Source organism: Dendrobates tinctorius, unplaced genomic scaffold (genome assembly GCF_039654945.1).
Source record: "Dendrobates tinctorius isolate UK_male_01 unplaced genomic scaffold, ASM3965494v1 ptg000265l, whole genome shotgun sequence".
Classification (NCBI taxonomy): Eukaryota; Metazoa; Chordata; class Amphibia; order Anura; family Dendrobatidae; genus Dendrobates; species Dendrobates tinctorius.
Window position 1 is genome coordinate 6,062,697 of NW_027361932.1, and position 21,920 is coordinate 6,084,616.

Here is a 21,920-nt window from a genome sequence, read left to right on the forward strand (position 1 = left end):
TGTACTCAGGTCCAATGGGCGGTCCTAATAAATGATTGACAGCCATCTCCGCATGCACACTCGCATGCAGGTGACTGATTAGGTCCGCCCACTGGACTGGTGTGCACTGGAAGAGCAGGAATTTCATTACATAAAATGCAAGTTATAATGAATCCTTTCTTACAAAACAATATATAGTTTTGTGGGTTTGTGGGAAAGGAATTCATTATAACTTGGATTTTACGGGATGAAATCCCTGCTCTTCCGATGCACACAAGTCCAGTGGGTGGGCCTAATCTCAACCAATCTGTTCAGGTCCTCCTGTTTTACAACACACACCTGGCACTGGATTTCCAAGCTGACATTTCCTGATAAAACGAAAATAGGAGGCTCAGCTAAGAAACCACTAATGTTCATGGAGCTGATTTTTATGTCATTAGAACTATAAATCTGTAAATATAAAATTTTGTATACTGTTCAGAAATCTGTTGTCCATGTTAGTTATACTATGCGTGGCAATGATAATGGCATGAAAACTAACCTTTTGAGGTGTGATATAACAGTTAACACGTGATTACTTTCCTTCCATGCTGCATTTACTGCCTGGCTGGTTATCACTATGTGTCCATTTACTATTCGCTCTTGGCCTGCATAAAACAAACTGAGCAGACAGAGGAGGGAGGTATGTAATGTGATTCATAAATCCAGCAGGGTACACTGATGAATCCTGTCAATGCAGCATGGAAAATAAAGAGTCACTTTCCATGGTCAGCAAAGTTCCAAAGGAAAGCTGGATTTTATTTGTGAAATTTTAGTTTGGCGCTAATAACAAAACTTGTACAAGACACCAATTTTGAAGTCGACTGGACAGTGGACACATCTGATCCCCTGATGTTTCTGTTTTGAAAAATTCTTCCATCCCTTAAACAATTCTACAGCATCTTTTCTTACAACTCTGTTCTGTGCTGTACCTGTTATTCCTCCTAGAAATACATTGTGTCACTATGTGACACGACCCAAAGGGAGGGTCGGTCAGCGGACGACGCAACACACACACAACGGGATGGAAATGGGGAGAGCAAGGCCCTACTGATAGGAAAATGGGGGATGGTCACCACCTGAGCTCAAACCTGCGCCTGTCCCTGCACTCCCCTAACGTCCTACGTGGGTCCTTCTCCCTCACAGCCGTCAAGAACCTCATCCCTCGCTGTCACCTAGCACTGCCCTGGCTAGCCTCACCACTGCAGATTGTCCCCTGAGTGGTACTGTGGCAAAAATGAAAGGGACGAGGAATAAACACCCCAGTTAGCTTCCAGATTCCGCTGCCAAGCTCCACACCGCAGATGACACAGAAGCTGGACTCCAAACTCCAGAAGCAGCAGCCACTGCAAGGCTGGTCCCCATAGAGAAACTATCACCAACAGTCAGCTGATGCATCAGGAGACCACCTAAAGGATGATGGGAGTGGTCCCCACCCACATCAGCTGACACAGCAACACTGCAGCCACAACAGATTGCCAGCCGGGAAAACTGACATCAACCCTCGCTGGTCCCGAAAGGAAAAAAAGCTACATTTAAAACAGAGTGGAACCAGAGCTGCCACAAACCCAAAAATGGATCGTGACACATTGACATCTAGGTGTTGTTCCTCCACTTGTCAACAGAATTTCTTCCTACTGTCTGACACAGTCAATACTGACTAGATTTTAACAGAAATATTACATGGGAAACTCAAGCTAAAACAGGAGGAAAAGTCTTACTGATTACTAGGCAAATCAGAGCAACTCAAATAGAAAAACTTTTTAATCTTTTGCTGCCTTTTTTAATTGTATTACTCTCCTGCACCAATGTGTGCCAGTTCGTTGTAAAGTTCAGTGTGAAAAAGTAGCTTAAAACGGAAAAAAAAAAAAAAAAAAATCATTTAAAGCATTCCCCTATTCACTGGATGAAACATATTCCTTTGGTGTAGTTTGCAAGTATCGAACAAGCCACACTACACAACCTAAGCTGGACTCTTCTTCCCTTTGTTTGTTTCTTTCGTCATCATAATGCCGGAATGTATCATTCGTGCAGCCAGGTAGGAGTCATGCTGCCCACAGTATGGGAAGCATGAATCAGGCGACAGGTTCCCTTTAACAATATCCAGGAGGGCGTAAAATACTTAGCTAAATTGTATTTGTAACATTGACTAAACATTGTGATATTTAGCTGGCTGCAGTATTTATGTGAATAAAACGTATCCTAAGAAAACTAAGTAGAGTAATTGCCTAAAAACTAGATATAAGCGAATATTTCAATATTCGGCTCGGATTACGATCGCCGTATTTGCAATATTCGCTGAGCGTAGCCGAACGCCATTGGAGTCAATGGGAGTACAGATGCGCGGATATGCTTGGAATCGGTCAACAAACAAAATCGTCACAAAAATGGTACAAATATGGCACAACTACGGCACATTCGGATTCGGCGATCATTTTCCTAATATATTCGCTCATCTCTGCTAATAACCCCCCAAATCACTTAAGCCCTGATTCATCAAAGCAATTTCTCCAGAATTCCGGGTCAAATGCTTTGAAAAGTAGCACGTTGACAAAATTTGGGGTTGCACAAAAAATGTTTTGACTTTGGCATTTTCACGCCAGTTTCTCCCAGGTCTGCCAAAAGTTTTCTGGTGTGGCGCATGCCACTCGTCAGACACTCCAGATTCATGAAGAGATGTGCACCTCATGTCCCCTTATGAAGACCAGGGATAGATGAATCATGGCCTTTGTTTCTTCTTTTCTTTTTTAAATTTGTGAATTTAATTAAGGTAGTAAAAATATTATAAAATAACTCCACCACCCCACCTACTCAAAATACATAAGTAAAAATGGAAACTGTTATAGCCTTTAAAAAGGGGCTTTCCGGTTTAGAAAGTCTCCTGTCCATCAGCTGCAGTATGTTTTAAAAAACAAAAACTGTTCTTTACTCGCCCTCCTCAGGTCCAGCGGTAAGTCTCTGCCGCTGCTCCCAGTTTCTGATATTGTCTGCAGCAGGCAATAACGGAGATCAGCAGCTCATGCCGCCGGCTCGGGAAGCGCTGCTGAACTCCGTTATGGACTGCAGTGTTGTCGACAAGATGTCAGCACTGCAGGCAATAATAGACACCAGGAGCAGAGGTGAAGACTCAGTGCTGGACCTAGGATGACGAGTAAAGAACAGTTTGTCTGGTTTTTAATAAAACAAACTGTAGCTGTGGAGGGAGCAGAGATTTTCCTAAATCAAACAACTGCTGTATGCTGAAAGTTTTTTGTACAGACATATTCTTACCTTGGAACGGCCATGGAAGCTCCTTCTACAAATTCCATGGTATTAAGAAATGTGACGGCTTTCCCTCCCCCATAAGAGGGCGACCTAGGTATTCCAGAGGGTGAAGATGGAACCTGATGGCCAGGTGACTTGTATGACCCATTACTAACCCGTCCTTGCAGGGGCTGATGACTCTGGATATTGTTATTGGCCAGATCAGCCTGTAAAGATGTGGTGGAAGTCCTAGGAGCTCTGGAGACGGCACTAGAAAGAGAGGATACAGAGGACTGTAGAATAGGGTTCCTGGAGCTGAAACTGGTAGCCCCTCCCAAAAGATTGTCTTTGGAACCATAACGGCCTGAAGTAGCGCGTGGGTTCTCCGAGAGGGAGCTGACCTGCTGTAAGCTATAAGTGCTCGGGGTATCATAGACTCCTGAGTCTGCAAAAACAGAATCTGTGTGAGAATGTAGCAGCTTCTCTCTTTCCTCCATCTCCTTCCTTTCTTGGATTGAGGCCATAATGGACTTGGAAAGGTTATCATAGCGCACGGGAGAAGGCTCTCTCTGATGTCCAGCAGCCCTGCTTAATACAGGACTGAAACTCTGAGCTGGTGGCCGCTCTGCTCCTCTTAGATGGCACATTTTGGCAGACATGTATGGTGAATGGTATCCGACAGAACCAGCGGCAGTGTGTGCAGTGCATTTACCAGATGCTGGAGACATTGGGTTGAGCAAACTGTCATAAGATAAACTTCCATTACGATTAGACAAGGCGTTAGGGGAAAAAGCACTCTTGTATGGTGTGGTACCATCACCCTCCGATTTCACCATCTGAAGAGGAATTTTCTCCGACTCACGACGCCCAGAATTCTTCAAGCTCAGTGAGCGCGAGTTGGCAGTGAAGTTGTCAAGTTGCAGCGGAGATGACTGGTAAGACTTATGGAGGGAGTTCTTGCGGTACTCTTGAAAATCCAAGTTGGGCGCTGACTGGTAATCATGATTCCTGCAGTCTTCCTCCAAGAACACACTGTCCTTTAGACCTTCTTGCATAGCAATCTGAAACAGACAGACAATTTTTGCAATATTTGCAGGAAATATTTACACCCCCAGTTAAAAGTTTAACATGGTTTGCATTTTTTTTTCCAACTGGTATTTTGGTTACGGCTTTTAGTGAAGTCCTTTATAATTCCTGTACATTCACAAAAATAGGTGGAAAGGAACTCACAGATCTCTCCGCTCAGACTGGATCTGAAGGCTGCAGTGGTTATGTGATTACTCCCAACGAAAGTATGCTGATGCCAAGAGACCGGTAGGGCACATGGCACCAAGGGTGTAGGAATGGCCCCATTATGGCATGGGATTATTATTGTTATTGGTTTGAAGGTAGTGGACAACCCCTTTAAAATTTTGTTGAATTGAGAGGAATTTAAATAAGGAAGAAGATAGACACCGAGACCAAAGCTTATAATGATATTATAAAAAAAACTATCTACAGATTTCTTCACTGAAGGTATGTATTAAATCAGTATACCAGCACCATTATGGCAATGCCTTTAGCTTAATATGTTGACAGGTTCTCTTCAAGACAATTGAGCAAATTGCAAAATGTGGATCATTATTAGTACTTACCATAATCCAAAATACATAAGAGAGAGAGAAAAAAAAGATCTATAGGTTCCAGTACGATGGCAGCTTTTTCATTTTACCTGTTCTGTTGCTGGGTGGTAGTGTATTTTGGGATTTGCTCCAAATCCTGGTCGGTACTTATACATGGCTGGAGTCGGGGGACTGATCATTTTGGGTGATAGTCCACTGTCTGTGAGAGAATACAATAAGATTTACATATCAAAGAGTTGTGCAGTATTCTAGTAACTGCTCTAGCCTTTAATCTGTGGAGAGAGGTGCTGGTAGTACAGTAGCTCATGGTTGGAATATTGGTGTTTTTCAAAAATCCTCTTAACTACGAGAATTCCAATAGAACAACGGGAACATTAAAGGGTGCAGGAACGTTAAACCTGTCCTAGTTTCTGTAAAGACCCCACATGAAACCCAACAATGATCGAATCCCAAAACAGTGATAAGCCCCACCAAGGAGGACATGTGACCGCAGAACCATTAAAATGTCACCTTATGATCTGAAGCATTCTGTTTAGGAAAAGACACAAGACACAAAATGCCTCCTAAATGCTCCATTCTTCTGATCATTAACGACAGGAAGCATTTCTCTAAAGAAATGACTAAGAAAGGAAGTTACACTAAATAATAAAGAGAAAGGTCATCAATCTGTCTCTCCATCAGTGACCTTCATTGTGAAGACCAAAGAGCCTGCTTTGCTTTTACCTTCAGTACTTCCCAGAGTTGCCTTCATGTCGGAATATTTGGTGGGGTCTCCTTTTGGAGGTAGAGTTGGCTGTATATCCAGCGATTTATCATTTATACCTTCTAGACTACCTTTCGACTGAAAAAAGAAAACAACATGAATTAAAAATATGAAATAATAGAAGAATGACAACTGAACACACTATGTCTGATAGTCACCTTGGAGCGGTGTAAATTAGCCTGGATACCATTGTCACTGATCTTTACCGTAATTTGCCTTTCTGACAGATCTTGACGTATAAATGGAGGCTTAAGTGTGATCGGCGGCCTCTTCTTTGGTTCAACCACATACCTTAGTAGGAAAAGCAGTTCTCTTGTTAGGAGACATACTTAGTTTTACACAATTCTATAAATCTGTTTATCAAATCACTGTAAAAGTGGCAAATTCCGACAAACCCCGTTACCCAGGTTGAGAAGCTAATGTCTTTTAATGTGCATATATGTACAGTGTATATACACTGTAGATGACTAGGACACATTACCAATATTTACAACTTAAGAAAAGGCCACTTAGTCAAAAAAGGGTTTGTATGCACGCCCTCCCCTATCCACAGGATGCTGGGGACCCAACCCTAAAAAACAGGGCTGTGATGTGCCCCATTTGAACGGAAAAATGATTCTGCATGAGCACCACCACTCTATTGTCTATGGGAGTACAAACAGTCTAATATCTCCGGTAGTCCCATAGACAATGAATGAAGCTACCATGGTAATGTTCAGTCCAGACCAAAGTGAGGAAGAAGGGGTCTTTAAGACCCAGAGGGGGTCCCAACAATCAGACCTTTGTTACCGATAGATAGGTGAAAAAGGATTTTTTTCCCCACAAAGACTATTAAATCAAGTTTTAATTGGAGTTATTTAAAAAAAAATGAAGTTCCTCTGTCTATATATTTCAGTTACATACTTGTTATGGCAACATCCGAGTTTTTTTTCTTCTTTTTATTCTAACTATTTTCTTTAAACTCTAATTTATAATATCCATTTAATTGTCAAATACTAAGGAGAAAAAGATTGAGATTTTTATTCAATGTGAGGGAATTCTAAGAAATCACTGTAGGACACGCTTAAAAATGTGTACACTGGGAATTAATTGAATAGACTGAGGTAGTGCATGCTAGAGAACTGGTGCAGCACGAATAAAGTCTTGGAAACGGTAGTGGGAGGTTGATGTTATGGTGTGCATTAGTCTTAGATCATTAGCAGAACTATGAATGTGGATGAGGTGGTAGACAGAGATGAGGGAGGAGATGTAGGGGGTACAAGGGTAAGAGTATATGTTGCATACATATTGATAAGGCATTATGGAATACATTTTTTGCAGGGATGCTTCGTCAGATATCAGTCCACTGCTTCTCCTTGACAACAGCCTCCATACATTAAGGTGAAGTCTGACTTACAGTTTGAAGTTTGTTGCCAAGGAGACAAAAAAAAAAAAAAAAAAGAAAACCTCTAGGAACATGCTGCAAACCTGACTGAAACTGGACTTGCACTACACCTGGACTTACTAGTGATTACTAGTGAAGCGCAGAGGGAGATGATTGTTTTTAAAGGAGAGCACTCTTAAGGAGGCACCTCACCAATACCTACGACTGGTAGTATAGTAAAACCTGAAGCATAGGGGGCAGAAAAAAAGTTACAAAGCCAATGGCCATAAACCTTCTTACCTTGGAGATAATGGACTGCACAAAACATGTTGTATGTTTCCACAGCATCCTCTGGTGAATGGATTCACTCCACCCCGAAATTTCCCAGTCACCTGGGCAAAAATGTTAATGTAAGAACGAAAACATGAAATGGTTAGACAATGCAGACATGTTGTGAATGTTCCTCTTGGACTTATTTTACTTGTATAAATTCTACGATTTAACAACTGTTCTAGAGGACACTTGGCGGCCAGATCCCAGCAGACCACCGCAAGGAGGTCAGCATGTGATGTAGACATCTTAGTTGATTTACGTCCTATTTCATCACAGTTCATGTTACTTCTCCAGCTATTTTCCTGTAACACGGCCTTATGGCAAGCACCACAGTCTAACTTTACAAAGCTGATGTGGAATATTATATTCAGGGCTGTGGAGTCGGAGCCCATTTTGGTGGAGACGGGAGTCATGGAAATTGAAAAGTTAGAGTTTTCGCTTACCAAATCCACAGCCCTGGCAGGTCTGTGGAATCGGAGTTGTGGAGTTGGAGTCAGAGGTTTGGCTTAGGAGTCGGAGTCAGGCTATCTGCACACGGTGCGGATCCTCCCGCGGATTTTTCCTGCGGATTTCTTCCTTTTTTTTGCGGTTTTACTGCCGTTTTTGTGCGGTTTTCCACTGCACTCTTCCACCTGCGGATTTGTAGAATGGAGCTGGTGGAAAACTGCAGCAAAACCGCACAAAAGAAGTGACATGCTGCTTTTTTTTCCCGCACAAAAACCGCGCGGAAAAATCCGCAGCATGTGCACAGCAGTTTTTTTTGTTTTTTTTTTACATAGGCTATAATGGTACTGTACATCACCTGCAGTTCTGCTGCAGATCCGCAGCGGCAAATCCGCTGCAGATCCGCAGAAGAAACCGCACCGTGTGCACAGACCCTCAGAGGTTTGGCTTACCAACTCCACAGCCCTGATTATAATTCACTATTTTTTAGAATATTTCAAATGATTTTTTTTTTTACCTGTTCATTGGTGGTGCGACCGCGCACAACAAGAACAATATGGAAGCCAGTTAGACCAATAACAGGAATGAAAAACAGGCCAGTCACACACATGACCGATATTCTGGATTTTTAAGCTAAGGATTTTCATTCTCCAAAATATATTTTCAGCAAGATAACTTATTTTTTTTAATGCAGAGAAAAATGCCTTAGAACACACATCCTTGTTTTTATTCGGCACTACACTACCACAAGGTAATTCCAAACCTGCTTTCACCATACCGATATACCAAGTCCCAGTAATAGATGTGCCCAGAATTTTTGGGATTCTCAAATCCTTTGCTTATACGACAGATGGTCTTTTACAAACAGAATAGTGTCTGATGACCATGAAGACAAAACAACCATCACCTGGAATGGAGAAGAATCTTCACACAGTTTATGGTCTGGGATTATATCAATGTCTGCCATTTTACAAGCTGGATCATTTTATAGCCCAGCAACCATCCTTTTTGGAGGGTGAATATCTTTCATACAAGTAAAGCAGCTGGTGATGTTATGAAATTCTGCCTACCAATACAATACATCTCCAGTACAAGTAATTTATTTTAAAGGCAACGAAGCACAATATTGCACCAACCAACAATCATGGCAGAAATCACTATGAAATGTGGCAATTATAGACTACAGTGAATCTGTCACTATATTGTTGTCATCTAATCTGATGGCAGCATCATTTAGAGCCTCAGACCCTGAGTCATCCCAGTATTTTCCCCACAATTACAACGTAAATTGTTTTGATAAGTGGTGCAAAACTTTTTATAACAGTGTACACCACTTTTTCCCACCAATGCCAAAACAGGAGGATCTGAGGTAGGACAGAGGTACAGCTGTGGCATTGCATCACAATTTCTAATTTATGACCAGCTGGGGCATTACTAACGCCACAAAGCTTACGCCAGTTAGGGACTGGAGTAGGAGCTGTGGCATGGTGCATACTACTTGTCAGATGCTCCTGATTCATTAAGAAGCATGAACCTTGTTGAGGAACATCTGCCTCCTACATGCGCCCTCAAGAATATCATTGGTCTTGATGAATTGGGGCCAGAGACCCTGACGGAAGTGATGTGTCACTTAATGTGCTGCTTGCTGTATTTTGACAAAAATCACTATTCTCAGCAGGAGATTTTCACTAGAAGACTAGAAAACCTGCTGCCATGTAGTCCTCCATATTCATGCGATCTGAATAACCCCACCCCTACCATTTTTGCCTATACAGCTCTGGCAAAAATTAAGAGACCACTGCAAAATTTTCAGTTTGTCTGATTTTTCTTTTTATAGGTATATTTTGAGTAAAATGTAAATTGCTCTTTTATTCTATAAACTACCGACATGTCTTCGAATTTCCAAGCACTAAATTTTGTATGTATTTTCAGAAAATTAGAAATGGTCAAAAGAACAAAAAATGCAGTGCTTGCAGACCACAAATAATGCTAAGAAAACAAGTTCTTAATCATTTAGAAACAACAATACTAATGTTTTAACTCAGGAAGAGTTCTGAAATCAATATTTTGTGGAATAACCATGATTTTTAATCACAGCTTTCATGCGTCTTGGCATGCTTTCCACCAGTCTTTCACACTGCTTTTGGGTGACCTTATGATACTCCTGGTACAAAAATTTAAGCAGTTCTTCTTTGTTTGATGGTTTGTAACTAGCCATCTTCTTCTTGATTACATTCCAGAGGTTTTCAATGGGGTTCAGGTCTGGAGATTGGGCTGGCCATGACAGGGATTTGATGTGGTGGTCCTTCATCCACACATTGATTGACCTAGCTGGGTGGCATGGTGCATTGTTCTGCTGGAAAAAAACAGTCCTCAGAGTTGGGGAACATTGCCTGAGCAGAAGGAATCAACTGTTTTTCCAGGATAACCTTGTATGCGGCTTGATTCATACGTCCCTCGCAAAGATAAACCTGCCCAATTTCAGCCTTGCTGAAGCATTCCCAGATCATCACCAATCCTCCACCAAATTTCACAATGGGTACAAGACACTGTGGCTTGTACGCCACTCCAGGTCTCCATCCAGCCATTAGACAACCAGGTGTTGGGCAAAGCTGAAAATTACACTCATCAGAGAAGATTACCTTACTCCAGTCCTCTATGGTCCAATCCTTATGGTCTTTGGCAAACTTCAGCCTGGCTTTCCTTTGCTTCTCATTGATGAAAGGTTTTTTTCTAGCTTTACATGACTTGAGCCCTGCCTCTAGGAGCCTGTTATGAACTGTTCTTGCTGTGCACTTCACCCCAGCTGCCATTTGCCATTCCTTTTGTAGGTCACTTGATGTTATCCTGCGGTTGCTGAGTGACATTCGAATAAGATGACGGTCATCCTGGTCATTTGAGAGTCATTTTCGACCTCTGCCAGTCTGTAGCTTTGTTGTCCCCAATGTCTGCTGCTTGACCTTGTTGTAATGGACTGCCGTCTTAGAAATTTTAAGGATGGAGGCATTAGGATGCTCACTGTATCCCTCTGCTAATAAAGCCAGAATTAAGCTCTTCTTTTCTTCACTCAAGACTTTTGGCATGGTTAAAAGTTATTTTTTCAATCCTATTACTTTTGGGATATTACTAGCACTTGTTTTGCCATCCAGCTTGTCCTATTGCAAGAGGATTGTGAACACCACAGCAGGGTTTTTTATACTTTCCTTCGTTAAATAAGATTTGGTTCAGGTGATCACCTAATCAGAAGCACATTAAGTAGAATGAGGTGTACTCTGGTTGGAATTCAACTGACACTGGAATGGAATGGCTGTCAGACATGTAGAGAAGCAGATTTTTATAAAACTCTGCAGTGGTCTCTTAATTTTTGCCAGAGCTGTATATAGTGCACACAGAAAGATGCAAATCAGTGGCATGGGTGGGGTTATGTATAGCTCAGCATTCAGGGAACTGGTAGATCTGCAGCAAATAGAACATTGATTTTATCAAAAATACAGCTAGCAGCCCAGTAAGTGACACTGCTAGAATCAGGGTCTCTGCCCCTACGTCATGCTGCTCTTAGATGGGGTAACGAAAACATAGTGACAGATTCTCTTTAAGCAAAATGAAAACATTAGCACGAAACAGTATTAGGTTTGTCAAACATGTAACTGAAGGTCAACTAGAATTTCCATGTGCTTTTTTTGAACACTGAAAGGATACGTAATACTGGTGTGGGCTTCTCCCAGAACCTCCAGATGGTGTAGGACAAATATGAGGCCAAATGAGAAGACCCCGACCATGTGTGTGCTTAGAGACAGCAGGAACAGGAAGAAATAGCGATAATTCCTGCGCCCTATGCAGTTATTCACCCATGGGCAGTGATGGTCAAAATCCTATGGAAATAATAAATAAAAAGTTCACCTAGACAAAACTATAGCATATTACATAGTATGGTATTATATTAATAATAAAGATGTACATGACAGAATTTAGAATTGAGCAAATATTTCCAGACCTGTTGGGTGTGGATGCATGGACAATTATCACTAAATGATTTAGCACTATTAATCTGCAATATCCTAACCCAATATGCAGTAAGTATAATAATATCAGCAAATACCTCCAATTATAAATTTAGTATAGTTTGTCTGATAAGCTATATCACTTACCTCATCTGCAGGGTATTGCAGTAGCTTAGTTATCCATGGTTACGACCACTAATTACTGTCACTATGAGTGGTCGTAACCATGGATACCTACTGCAATCTCCTGCATTTGCGGTAAGTAACATAGCTTATCAGACTAACTATACTAAATTTCTAGTTGGAGGTATTTGTGAATATTACTATTATTATTTGAAATAGCATCATCAGAACAAAAAACATATCAAAGGCCCTATGGCTAAAATAAGGGGGCCTATCAGGTAAACAAACATGGACACTCCTAATACGGAATTAACTAGACAAGACATTGTTATTGGATTATAGCATATATACACACACATATGAATATTGGGGCAGGAAGAGTATGTAATTGCACAGGAAACTCTATAAAGTGATAGAGCTTAGATAAGAATAGTCTTTAAGGCTACGTTCCCACGATCAGGAAATGGCAGCGTTTGGGATGCAGCGTATTGTCTAATCACGCAATTATATCCACGTATGTGGATTTACCACATCCAGTGAATAAACCACGTAGCAGAGACTAGCCTTTCCTCTGCAGATAACTGACATGCACTGCGGGAGAGTTTATGCAGCGTCAAATAGAAGCACAGTGGGCATGGGGTTTCTAAAAATCCCATCCACTGTGCTTCTTATGTAGAATCCAGCATTTGACGCAGCGCAAGCGAGCGGCTATTCCTGATTGTTGGCATATAGCCTAAAGGCCCCATCACACTAAGCGATATCGCCAGCAATATCGCTGTAACGTCACTGATTTTGTGATGTAGCAGTGATATTGCTAGTGATATCGCTACATGTGATACTTACCTCCGACCGGCTCCCCCGCTGGTTATCGCTGATCGCACGAGAACGTCCTGGGCCGTTTCTCGTCGTCAGCTTCCTGCTGGGCTTCCTGCTGGCGCCGACGAGCGACGCGTGGACGCGGGCAGGAGGATGTCAGGATCGCCTCGTCTGACAGGTAAGTAGCGACCCCCGACCCCTGCGATGTCGCTGGTGAGATCTGCCTGTGTGGCAGCTCACTAGCTACCACTTAGCGATGCACCAGCGATCCTGACCGGGTCGTATCGTTATTGGGATCGCTGGTGCATCGCTAAGTGTGACAGTACCTTAAGAGTAAATGCTGAATGCAGAAAAACTAACAATATGTAGCACTCATCGGTCTATGCCAATATGGCCTCAGTTATAACAAAGCTAAGTGCAAGACTGCATTACACCTTGGCACAAACTGCATCCACCACAAAAAACAAAATCATCTCTTGCCCATGTTTCCCCATGTGGGATACCACGCCAGCTGCCCTAAAACGGCTGGCGCGGTATCCAGTGCTGTGGAGTCGGAATCAGTAACAGAACAGACATTTATAGGACATTTCATAACTTTCCCAAATTCCTATGAAAGAATTTACAGCATATCCTGCATTGTACGCCTGTACCCAATTTACTATATATTTTAGGAGTCGGACGATTTTATACCAACTCTGACTCCACCAAAATGGACACAGACTCCACAGCATTGGAGACGTGTGTGTGTGTGTGTGTGTGTGTGTGTGTGTGTGTGTGTGTGAGAAAGTATATTCTTGATGTTATAATCCAATAAAAAAATTCTTAAGTTTGATTGATGGAATATTGACTCCATGTCTCGAATTTTTTTTTATTAAGTATTCTTATTATTCCTTCTACATATTGGAATCGGACCTTGACGATGGGACTACCCCTTTAACATGTACACTTAAGTGCTTTAGGTCATCCTGTATGGGATCTAAGCAAATTCCAAAATTACGTAGGGACTTCTGATGCAAAAAATGTATGTGCAATGTGCATACAAGTAATGTTTTACCAACACTGGAAATAGGACTTGCCTCCACACAGTTATCACAGACGCTGCAGTGTGAGCAGCGAGGGGGCCGGTAAAAGTGACACGTGGCGCACCACTTCATCCGTACTTGTATTCTTTTGATCTCCACATTCTTGTAGAGTGGAGCTCTGAAGTCGTCATCCTTGTCTTCATCTTCATCAGCTTATTAGATAAAAAATTAACAGAATCAAGAAGAGCCTCCATCAGTGAGCACAGACTATGCACATACAATGAGGAACCAGCCAAAGACCATAATGCGAAATTACTCCGGCTTCATACGCACGGCAGTGCCAAGTGCACAAAGTCCATCATCTCCTCTCGGTGTCAATGTGGAGCATCCCTATGGATATATTTTTCACCAGAAGTCATGTTTAGGGGAGAATACTTCCAAAATAAGGCGTATAATGGAGCACTACAATGGTTTATAATGAGATCGGAGGTACATGGATGCAACACTGCCCCAGAGACCTCTGTAGTGTACTGGATTCATATTGAGCCGTAATTTGACCATAATTACAGCTGGTAATACTTCTATGGCTTTTCCTATTTTTAGCTGCTTTTATCAGGCAAGTGTTTCAGGCAAAATAATTGTTCTCTGTAGGGCTTTCAAAACATTTCTGCTCTTTAAACAGAAAAATTAGATTTAAACAAAAAAAAAGGACCAGGAGGAGAGAAACAAGAAAAATGTGGATCTGGATCATACCTTGCAGTGTATGTGCTGCCCCATGCAACTAGTTAAAGAAGCACTCCTCCCAGTTTTTATCCTATTAATATTGCAGTCGTCATATTATATAGCACTGTGTACTTACAATTGCTCATTTTCCCTTTCCACCCAGCTAATTCATCTCTTTTCTTTGCTCTATGTAGAAACATGAAGTTTCTTTTCGCGACATTTATCATTCCCCGTCTTCAACTCCCAACCCAACTGCTCCGCTCCTCCCCCTGCCAGGGACTCTGAGGTGACTCAAGTCACACAGGGAAAATTAACCTCCTGTTTCAAAGTAGGGCTTTTTTTTAATTTTTTTTTTTTTTTTTTTTTAGAGTATTTAATCACGTGATATCATAGACCTAATGGAAAAGAGAACAATTAGCTGGGTAGAAGGGCAAAATGGGCAATTGTAAGCACATAGTGCTATATAGTATGATGACTGCAATATATTAAGAGGTTACAAACTTTGATGGGAGGAGTGCTTCTTTAATGAATCAGAAACATTACTTGATCATACAGCAAAGATATGACTTTGAGGTCACAAGGCAAGTAGTCTTCACAAGACATAGGATTACGGTATTATTTTATTGGTAATAGTAAAATTAGATGCTCAATATTTAATTACGCATGTTCATGGTAAAGGTTAGCTCACGTAATATACACTGTGCACTATGCAACGCCTAGTCTAATCCCAAGAGTGGATCTGTAATGTATTCATAGTTTTTATAGTTTCTTTTTAAAAAGACGATTAATTACTTGGGGAAATAACCATCTTTTTCCCTATTGGGCCTAGCTATTTATTAAGAGTTTTTTGTGTGCTTATTTTTTTACTTTAACATCCTTTCTTATAAAGTGGGGTAGCACAGGGTTAAACTTCAGCAGGAAAAGACTTGCTATGTAAGGTAACTTTGGCAAAATGATTCTCTTTGTGCTGAGCAAAGGCCTGCGTCCTTCCCAGCTCTGCTAATCCCACAGCCTCGCTGTCTTATTAATATTGATTGCATGGAGCCAGGATGGGTTCAGCACGAGGTCTCCCTATGATGCGAGGCAGCATACAAGGCAGATGGGAGTCAGCAGACACAATCCCCTGCAGATAAATATTTAACAGGTACTAGAAAATTCAGAACGGCACAGTATAATAAACACTAAAAATGGCCGCTTCATCTGCGCCATAAGACTCACATAAGACTCACGCCATCTGAGCAGCAAAATTACATCAAAAGTTACCTCTTGGGAAGATACCAGGATCCATGAAGGTCGCCATGCTGAAATTTGCCAACACAAAGAGGAACATGATCCCATTGTACACTGGGATAGCTGGGGAGATTTCTCTAGTTAACCAGGGGCACCTAAAGCAAAAAAAGAGACGATGTGGTGTAAAATGTTATTTTATTAAATGGTAAATTCTGATTCTTTGAAATCTAAGAATACTGGGACTTTTTCCCCATATAAGGCTGCAATATAGCAGGTTTCAATAATACACAAACAGTATGCTATATTGCAACCGCAAACTAAAAACACAATAAAAACAATAAAAGTAAACAAATAGTTATTAATAGAAAACAAGAATATTAAAAATTAATAGTAATAAATAATAAACAACGAGAAGAAGAAATAATCATCGGAAGAATACAGCTGTTGATTTATCGCGGTACATAGCACAGCCCAAGCCGGGACCGGTAATTTCAGCACAGCTATTTTTTATTACTCGTGGGGTCCCAGAAACTTATGTATGGGGGATATTTAGTTTTTGTGTAAGGACCTGGTACTCCTGTATCAGAGAGCAGATCTTGGGTAAGTTTACAGTACAAAGACAATTAAGAGCTGGCCCAGGAGGCTAGTAGCTGAACTAAGTGGTTGTGACAATTGTAACCTTCTCATATCAGTACAAATGCCTCCCGATCCCTCAAGGCCAGGGCGAAGCGACCTATTCGCCTGTTCTCAGATTGAATCTAACATATGAATACTGACTGCCGCATGGGAAGGTAAAAATTGCCATATGCATACACAAAGCACAGTGCCAGCCGGGGGTGAGACTCTGGAGGACAGGTGTCCATTACAGGAACAACAAAACTGAAGAGAAGCAGCAGCAGTAGCTTGTAAATCATGCTACAAAAGCACATAGCTGTGTGTATGGCCAACGAAGCATGTTTATTTCAATAGGAGGAGGGGAAAGACGCTCCAGACCCTCTCGCAGCAACCCACGGCTTGTCGAAGTGCAACATGTTGTATGCCCACGTTACCGCCATCCCTCCCAACATCTGCCACTGGGGACAGCTAGCAGTCCTATTAGATCGCGGTCTGGTCCTGACAGAATTGCTGGGTTTGGTCAACTTAAATTGATTTTAAGGGATAAACTTCTACCTGGGGCACTGCAGAATAATATTTCAATATATTCCCATTAAAAGAAAAAATTAAAGGGAATCTGTCACCCTTTTTTTCAAATATGAGCTGCCGGCACCGACATCAGGGGCTTATCTACAGCATTCTGTAATGCTGTAGATAAGCCCCCGATGTAACCTGAAAGATAAGAAAAAAAAGAGTTCTATTATACTCACCCTGGCGTCCGTTTCGGTCCGATGGGTGTTGCCGTCCGGTCTGGCGCTTCCCATCTTCATACGATGCCGTCCTCCTTTCCTTCCTGTCGTGGCAGTGCGCAGGCGCCGGACCTCTCTGACCTTTCCCGGCACCTGCGCACTGCAGTACTCTGCAGTACTGCACTACAGTAATCTACAGCATTACAGAATGCTGTAAATAAGCCCCTGATGGCTGTGCTGGCAGCTCATATTCGATAAAAGGTGTGACAGATTCCCATTAAATGCATGTATTTGACATAATAATTTTCATATATTTCTGCAAACAATTTTCATAAAAAATGTTTGCACTGTTTGGCTTTTAATGCTATTTGTTTGCCTGCACATGGCTGACTGCAGAAAGATTAACCAAATACGTACAGGGGTCCCAACAGACAAAGATCCAGCATGTCCGATTTTGGATTTTTGTTCTCTAAAGAGATAAGCCGCTGCCATGGAGCTCTGGCAGAGTGAGCGCTCCTATGCATGGGAAAGTCAGGCGATCTAGCCATCGGTCAATCAGCCGACAGTTACCCCAAGTGTAGGGAAGAGGGGGGTTGCTTAATAAACCGGCAGAAAATCCCACAGAAGTGGCTCACTAACTATGATCTGTCTTTTACTGAGCTCCTCTCAGCTGATGTATGGTCACAAAATTCATCAAAGACGAGTAAAACTTTCACGTGATGATAAATCAGCGAAGAGCGTTCTGTAAAAGACAAACAGAAGACTTCCAAATTTTGGCGGGCCCCCCAGACTCACGGGCCCCATAGCAGAGTGTTCCCAACAGCGAGTGGGACCCCCATTCATCCAGGGCCCTGGTGACGCCGGTCATGCCCCCCTAAGGTGTACACATTCATTAAGTGTCTTATCGGTGTTTCATAATATAGTCACAATGACGCCATTAGAAAACTTGCAACTTACCCAGTTCCGCATCCCCACCCAATACATGTGTCATCACAGACATGGGCCGGCAGCAGCATTGCATTCCCAATTGTGGGAAAGGCTATGGTCCACTGAACGTAACAATATCGAGTGGAGAGTTGGTGCAAGAGATTTGTGGAAAATGTAGTTCCGATAATTTGCTGGATCTCTGATATGCCCATGAGCTGGAAGGGTCAGAAGAATGCAACATCACTCAACACTGGAAACCGGGTGGTAAAGGCCCTCAATCCAAGAATTGTAGTTAAAGCATGGTTAGTAGATGCTGTCAGATGCATTATGCTCTGGTAGTTATTTTCCCTGGACAATCCCTTTAAATCTGACCTTCGTTAGATGTTGACCAAACAAACTACTGACCCCCTATACACAGCAGAGGACTCCTGATCGCCCATATATACTCCATGTGGAGAACAGACGTAGGCTGGTCTTGAAGACTTTGCCAGCTGAGTAGACATTTATCTAACGTGCATGGCCATCTTTAGACGACCAAAAATCGCTATATATTTAGAAGCGTCACATGCCTTCTATGAATGGCAAGAGGTGAAAATATTGAAAAACTGACATTCGGCAGAACTTTTCAGGACAACCCCCTCGAAATTACAGATCTCCCAACTGGCGCTGTATGAGCCAAATCCACCTCTCCGTCCTTCCAAAATGTCTTTGAAAACACCTTCACCACTGTAAAAGGAGACAAGAGCCTTACACACGTGAGGCATATATATATATAGCTATATACACACCCTGATGGTGGATGGATATGAGCCCATGCTATCGGCTCTGTACGCCGGCGTCATTAGTTTAATGATCCTTGAGAATCTATTCCAGATACTCTATAGCCTCCTTCCATCAATCAGTGGTACGTGCACCTACCATCACTGTCAGCCCCCACATTGGAAGATCGTCTCCTCCGGCATTCTAATACTTAATCAAAACCTCACGCACAAGAACCGTGACCCTGCACTAATGCTCCGCACACATGCAGGAGCCGCGGCCTGCAGAACATTTTGCCTACACGTCCTTTCCCGAAGACTGAACAATACGTTCCATTCTGTTAAACTGAGAGACGCGCACGCTGACATTTACTAATATGCAGAACAGTGAAATCCCAGCATGTGCCCTTCACATAGCACACAGTGACAATTTAATAACATGCATTCCCGCTCATGTATGGCTTATAAAGACCCTCTATACTAAAGCTGTATTTATTCATACTGGGGCTCTTCTGTGCAGCATTTACAGATATTGTATGTTTTACAGCAGCCACATGGCCATAGGAAATATTAATTTGGTGCTGACCAATTGACCTCTGTGGGAGATTTTAGGCATGCTCTAAAATCTATGCAGAGGTGACTGTGCAGGGAGGGGGAGGAGGTGAGCTGTGACCATCACCTATTGTGAACGATATGATCTCATATTATAAATATACATATATACTGTATATACACACATATACATTTGTATGGGATACCTTTTCTTGTAATCCTGTTTGTTATGATAATGACATGATTAGTGAAAAATGGTCTCCACAAAGCAGGAAACATCACCCTATTCGGCTTACCATCCATGCTAAAAAATTCAGCAATTTCTGGATTTTTTTTTTTTTTTATAAAGCGCTACAGGGGGAAAGAGAAATCAACAAAAGTTTTGAAAAATATGATTGAACATTAAAACTTTAGGTATATAATAGTTCATTTTCAGACTTCACTCCCTTCAGGCAGCAGAAATACGTGAGCAGGAAAAGATGAGGATGGGTTTTTAGATTCTGAAAGTAATCAATTCATTTGTGGACAGCAAGCAGAGATCTTAAAAATTGCAAGGAACGGCCACAAAAAAAGCAACTCAAAAGCAAAATAAAACTTGTCATTAGACAAGGACAACCTCTTGAAATGGTACTGTAAAGTGCATGTGCACTCGCAGGGCACTACTTGCATTTAGTGCATGTGCACTCGCAGGACACTACTTGCATTTAGTGCATGTGCACTCGCAGGACACTACTTGCATTCAGTGCATGTGCACTCGCAGGACACTACTTGCATTCAGTGCATGTGCACTCGCAGGACACTACTTGCATTCAGTGCATGTGCACTCGCAGGACACTACTTGCATTTAGTGCATGTGCACTCGCAGGGCACTACTTGCATTTAGTACATGTGCACTCGCAGGGCACTACTTGCATTTAGTGCATGTGCACTCGCAGGACACTACTTGCATTTAGTGCATGTGCACTCGCAGGACACTACTTGCATTTAGTGCATGTGCACTCGCAGGACACTACTTGCATTTAGTGCATGTGCACTCGCAGGACACTACTTGCATTTAGTGCATGTGCACTCGCAGGGCACTACTTGCATTCAGTGCATGTGCACTCGCAGGACACTACTTGCATTTAGTGCATGTGCACTCGCAGGACACTACTTGCATTTAGTGCATGTGCACTCACAGGACACTACTTGCATTTAGTGCATGTGCACTCGCAGGACACTACTTGCATTTAGTGCATGTGCACTCGCAGGACACTACTTGCATTTAGTGCATGTGCACTCGCAGGACACTACTTGCATTTAGTGCATGTGCACTCGCAGGGCACTGCTTGCATTTAGTGCATGTGCACTCGCAGGGCATTGCTTGCATTTAGTGCATGTGCACTCGCAGGACACTGCATTTAGCGCATGTGCACTCGCAGGACACTGCTTGCATTTAGCGCATGTGCACTCGCAGGACACTACTTGCATTTAGCGCATGTGCACTCGCAGGGCACTACTTGCATTTAGCGTATGTGCACTCACAGGGCACTACTTGCATTTAGTGCATGTGCACTCGCAGGGCACTGCTTACAATTAGTGCATGTGCACTCGCAGGGCACTGCTTACATTTAGTGCATGTGCACTCGCAGGGCACTGCTTACATTTAGTGCATGTGCACTCGCAGGGCACTGCTTACATTTAGTGCATGTGCACTCGCAGGGCACTGCTTACATTTAGTGTATGTGCACTCGCAGGGCACTGCTTACATTTAGTGTATGTGCACTCGCAGGGCACTGCTTACATTTAGTGTATGTGCACTCGCAGGACACTACTTGCATTTAGTGTATGTGCACTCGCAGGACACTACTTGCATTTAGTGTTTGTGCACTCGCAGGGCACTACTTGCATTAATTTATGTGCACTCGCAGGGCACTACTTGCATTTAGTGCATGTGGACTCACAGGGCACTGCTTACGTTTAGTGTATGTGCACTCCCAGGGCACTGCTTACATTTAGTGTATGTGCACTCGCAGGGCACTGCTTACATTTAGTGTATGTGCACTCGCAGGGCACTGCTTACATTTAGTGTATGTGCACTCGCAGGACACTACTTGCATTTAGTGTATGTGCACTCGCAGGACACTACTTGCATTTAGTGTTTGTGCACTCGCAGGGCACTACTTGCATTAATTTATGTGCACTCGCAGGGCACTACTTGCATTTAGTGCATGTGGACTCACAGGGCACTGCTTACGTTTAGTGTATGTGCACTCCCAGGGCACTGCTTACATTTAGTGTATGTGCACTCGCAGGGCACTGCTTACATTCAGTGCATGTGCACTCGCAGGGCACTGCTTACATTCAGTGCATGTGCACTCGCAGGGCACTACTTGCATTTAGTGTATGTGCACTCGCAGAGCACTACTTGCATTAATTTATGTGCACTCGCAGGGCACTACTTGCATTATTTTATGTGCACTCGCAGGGCACTACTTGCATTAATTTATGTGCACTCGCAGGGCACTACTTGCATTAATTTATGTGCACTCGCAGGGCACTACTTGCATTTAGTGCATGTGCACTCGCAGGACACTACTTGCATTTAGTGCATGTGCACTCGCAGGGCACTACTTGCATTTAGTACATGTGCACTCGCA

General features: G+C 42.6%; 1 protein-coding gene across 2 annotated transcripts in view; it reads right to left on the reverse strand.

Annotated features, from left to right (window-relative positions):
• ZDHHC8 (zDHHC palmitoyltransferase 8) overlaps window positions 1-21,920 on the reverse strand; it is a 96,645-nt gene that overhangs the window by 15,809 nt on the left and 58,916 nt on the right. For both annotated transcript variants that reach the window (XM_073559040.1, XM_073559041.1), the window contains exons 2-10: window positions 15,735-15,856; window positions 13,803-13,960; window positions 11,486-11,658; window positions 8,304-8,406; window positions 7,310-7,401; window positions 5,805-5,937; window positions 5,607-5,724; window positions 4,973-5,082; window positions 3,289-4,322 (exon numbers count right to left, since the gene is read on the reverse strand). In XM_073559040.1, coding sequence (XP_073415141.1) covers window positions 3,289-4,322; window positions 4,973-5,082; window positions 5,607-5,724; window positions 5,805-5,937; window positions 7,310-7,401; window positions 8,304-8,406; window positions 11,486-11,658; window positions 13,803-13,960; window positions 15,735-15,856 — 2,043 coding nt within the window. The remainder of the gene's footprint in view (window positions 1-3,288; window positions 4,323-4,972; window positions 5,083-5,606; window positions 5,725-5,804; window positions 5,938-7,309; window positions 7,402-8,303; window positions 8,407-11,485; window positions 11,659-13,802; window positions 13,961-15,734; window positions 15,857-21,920) is intronic.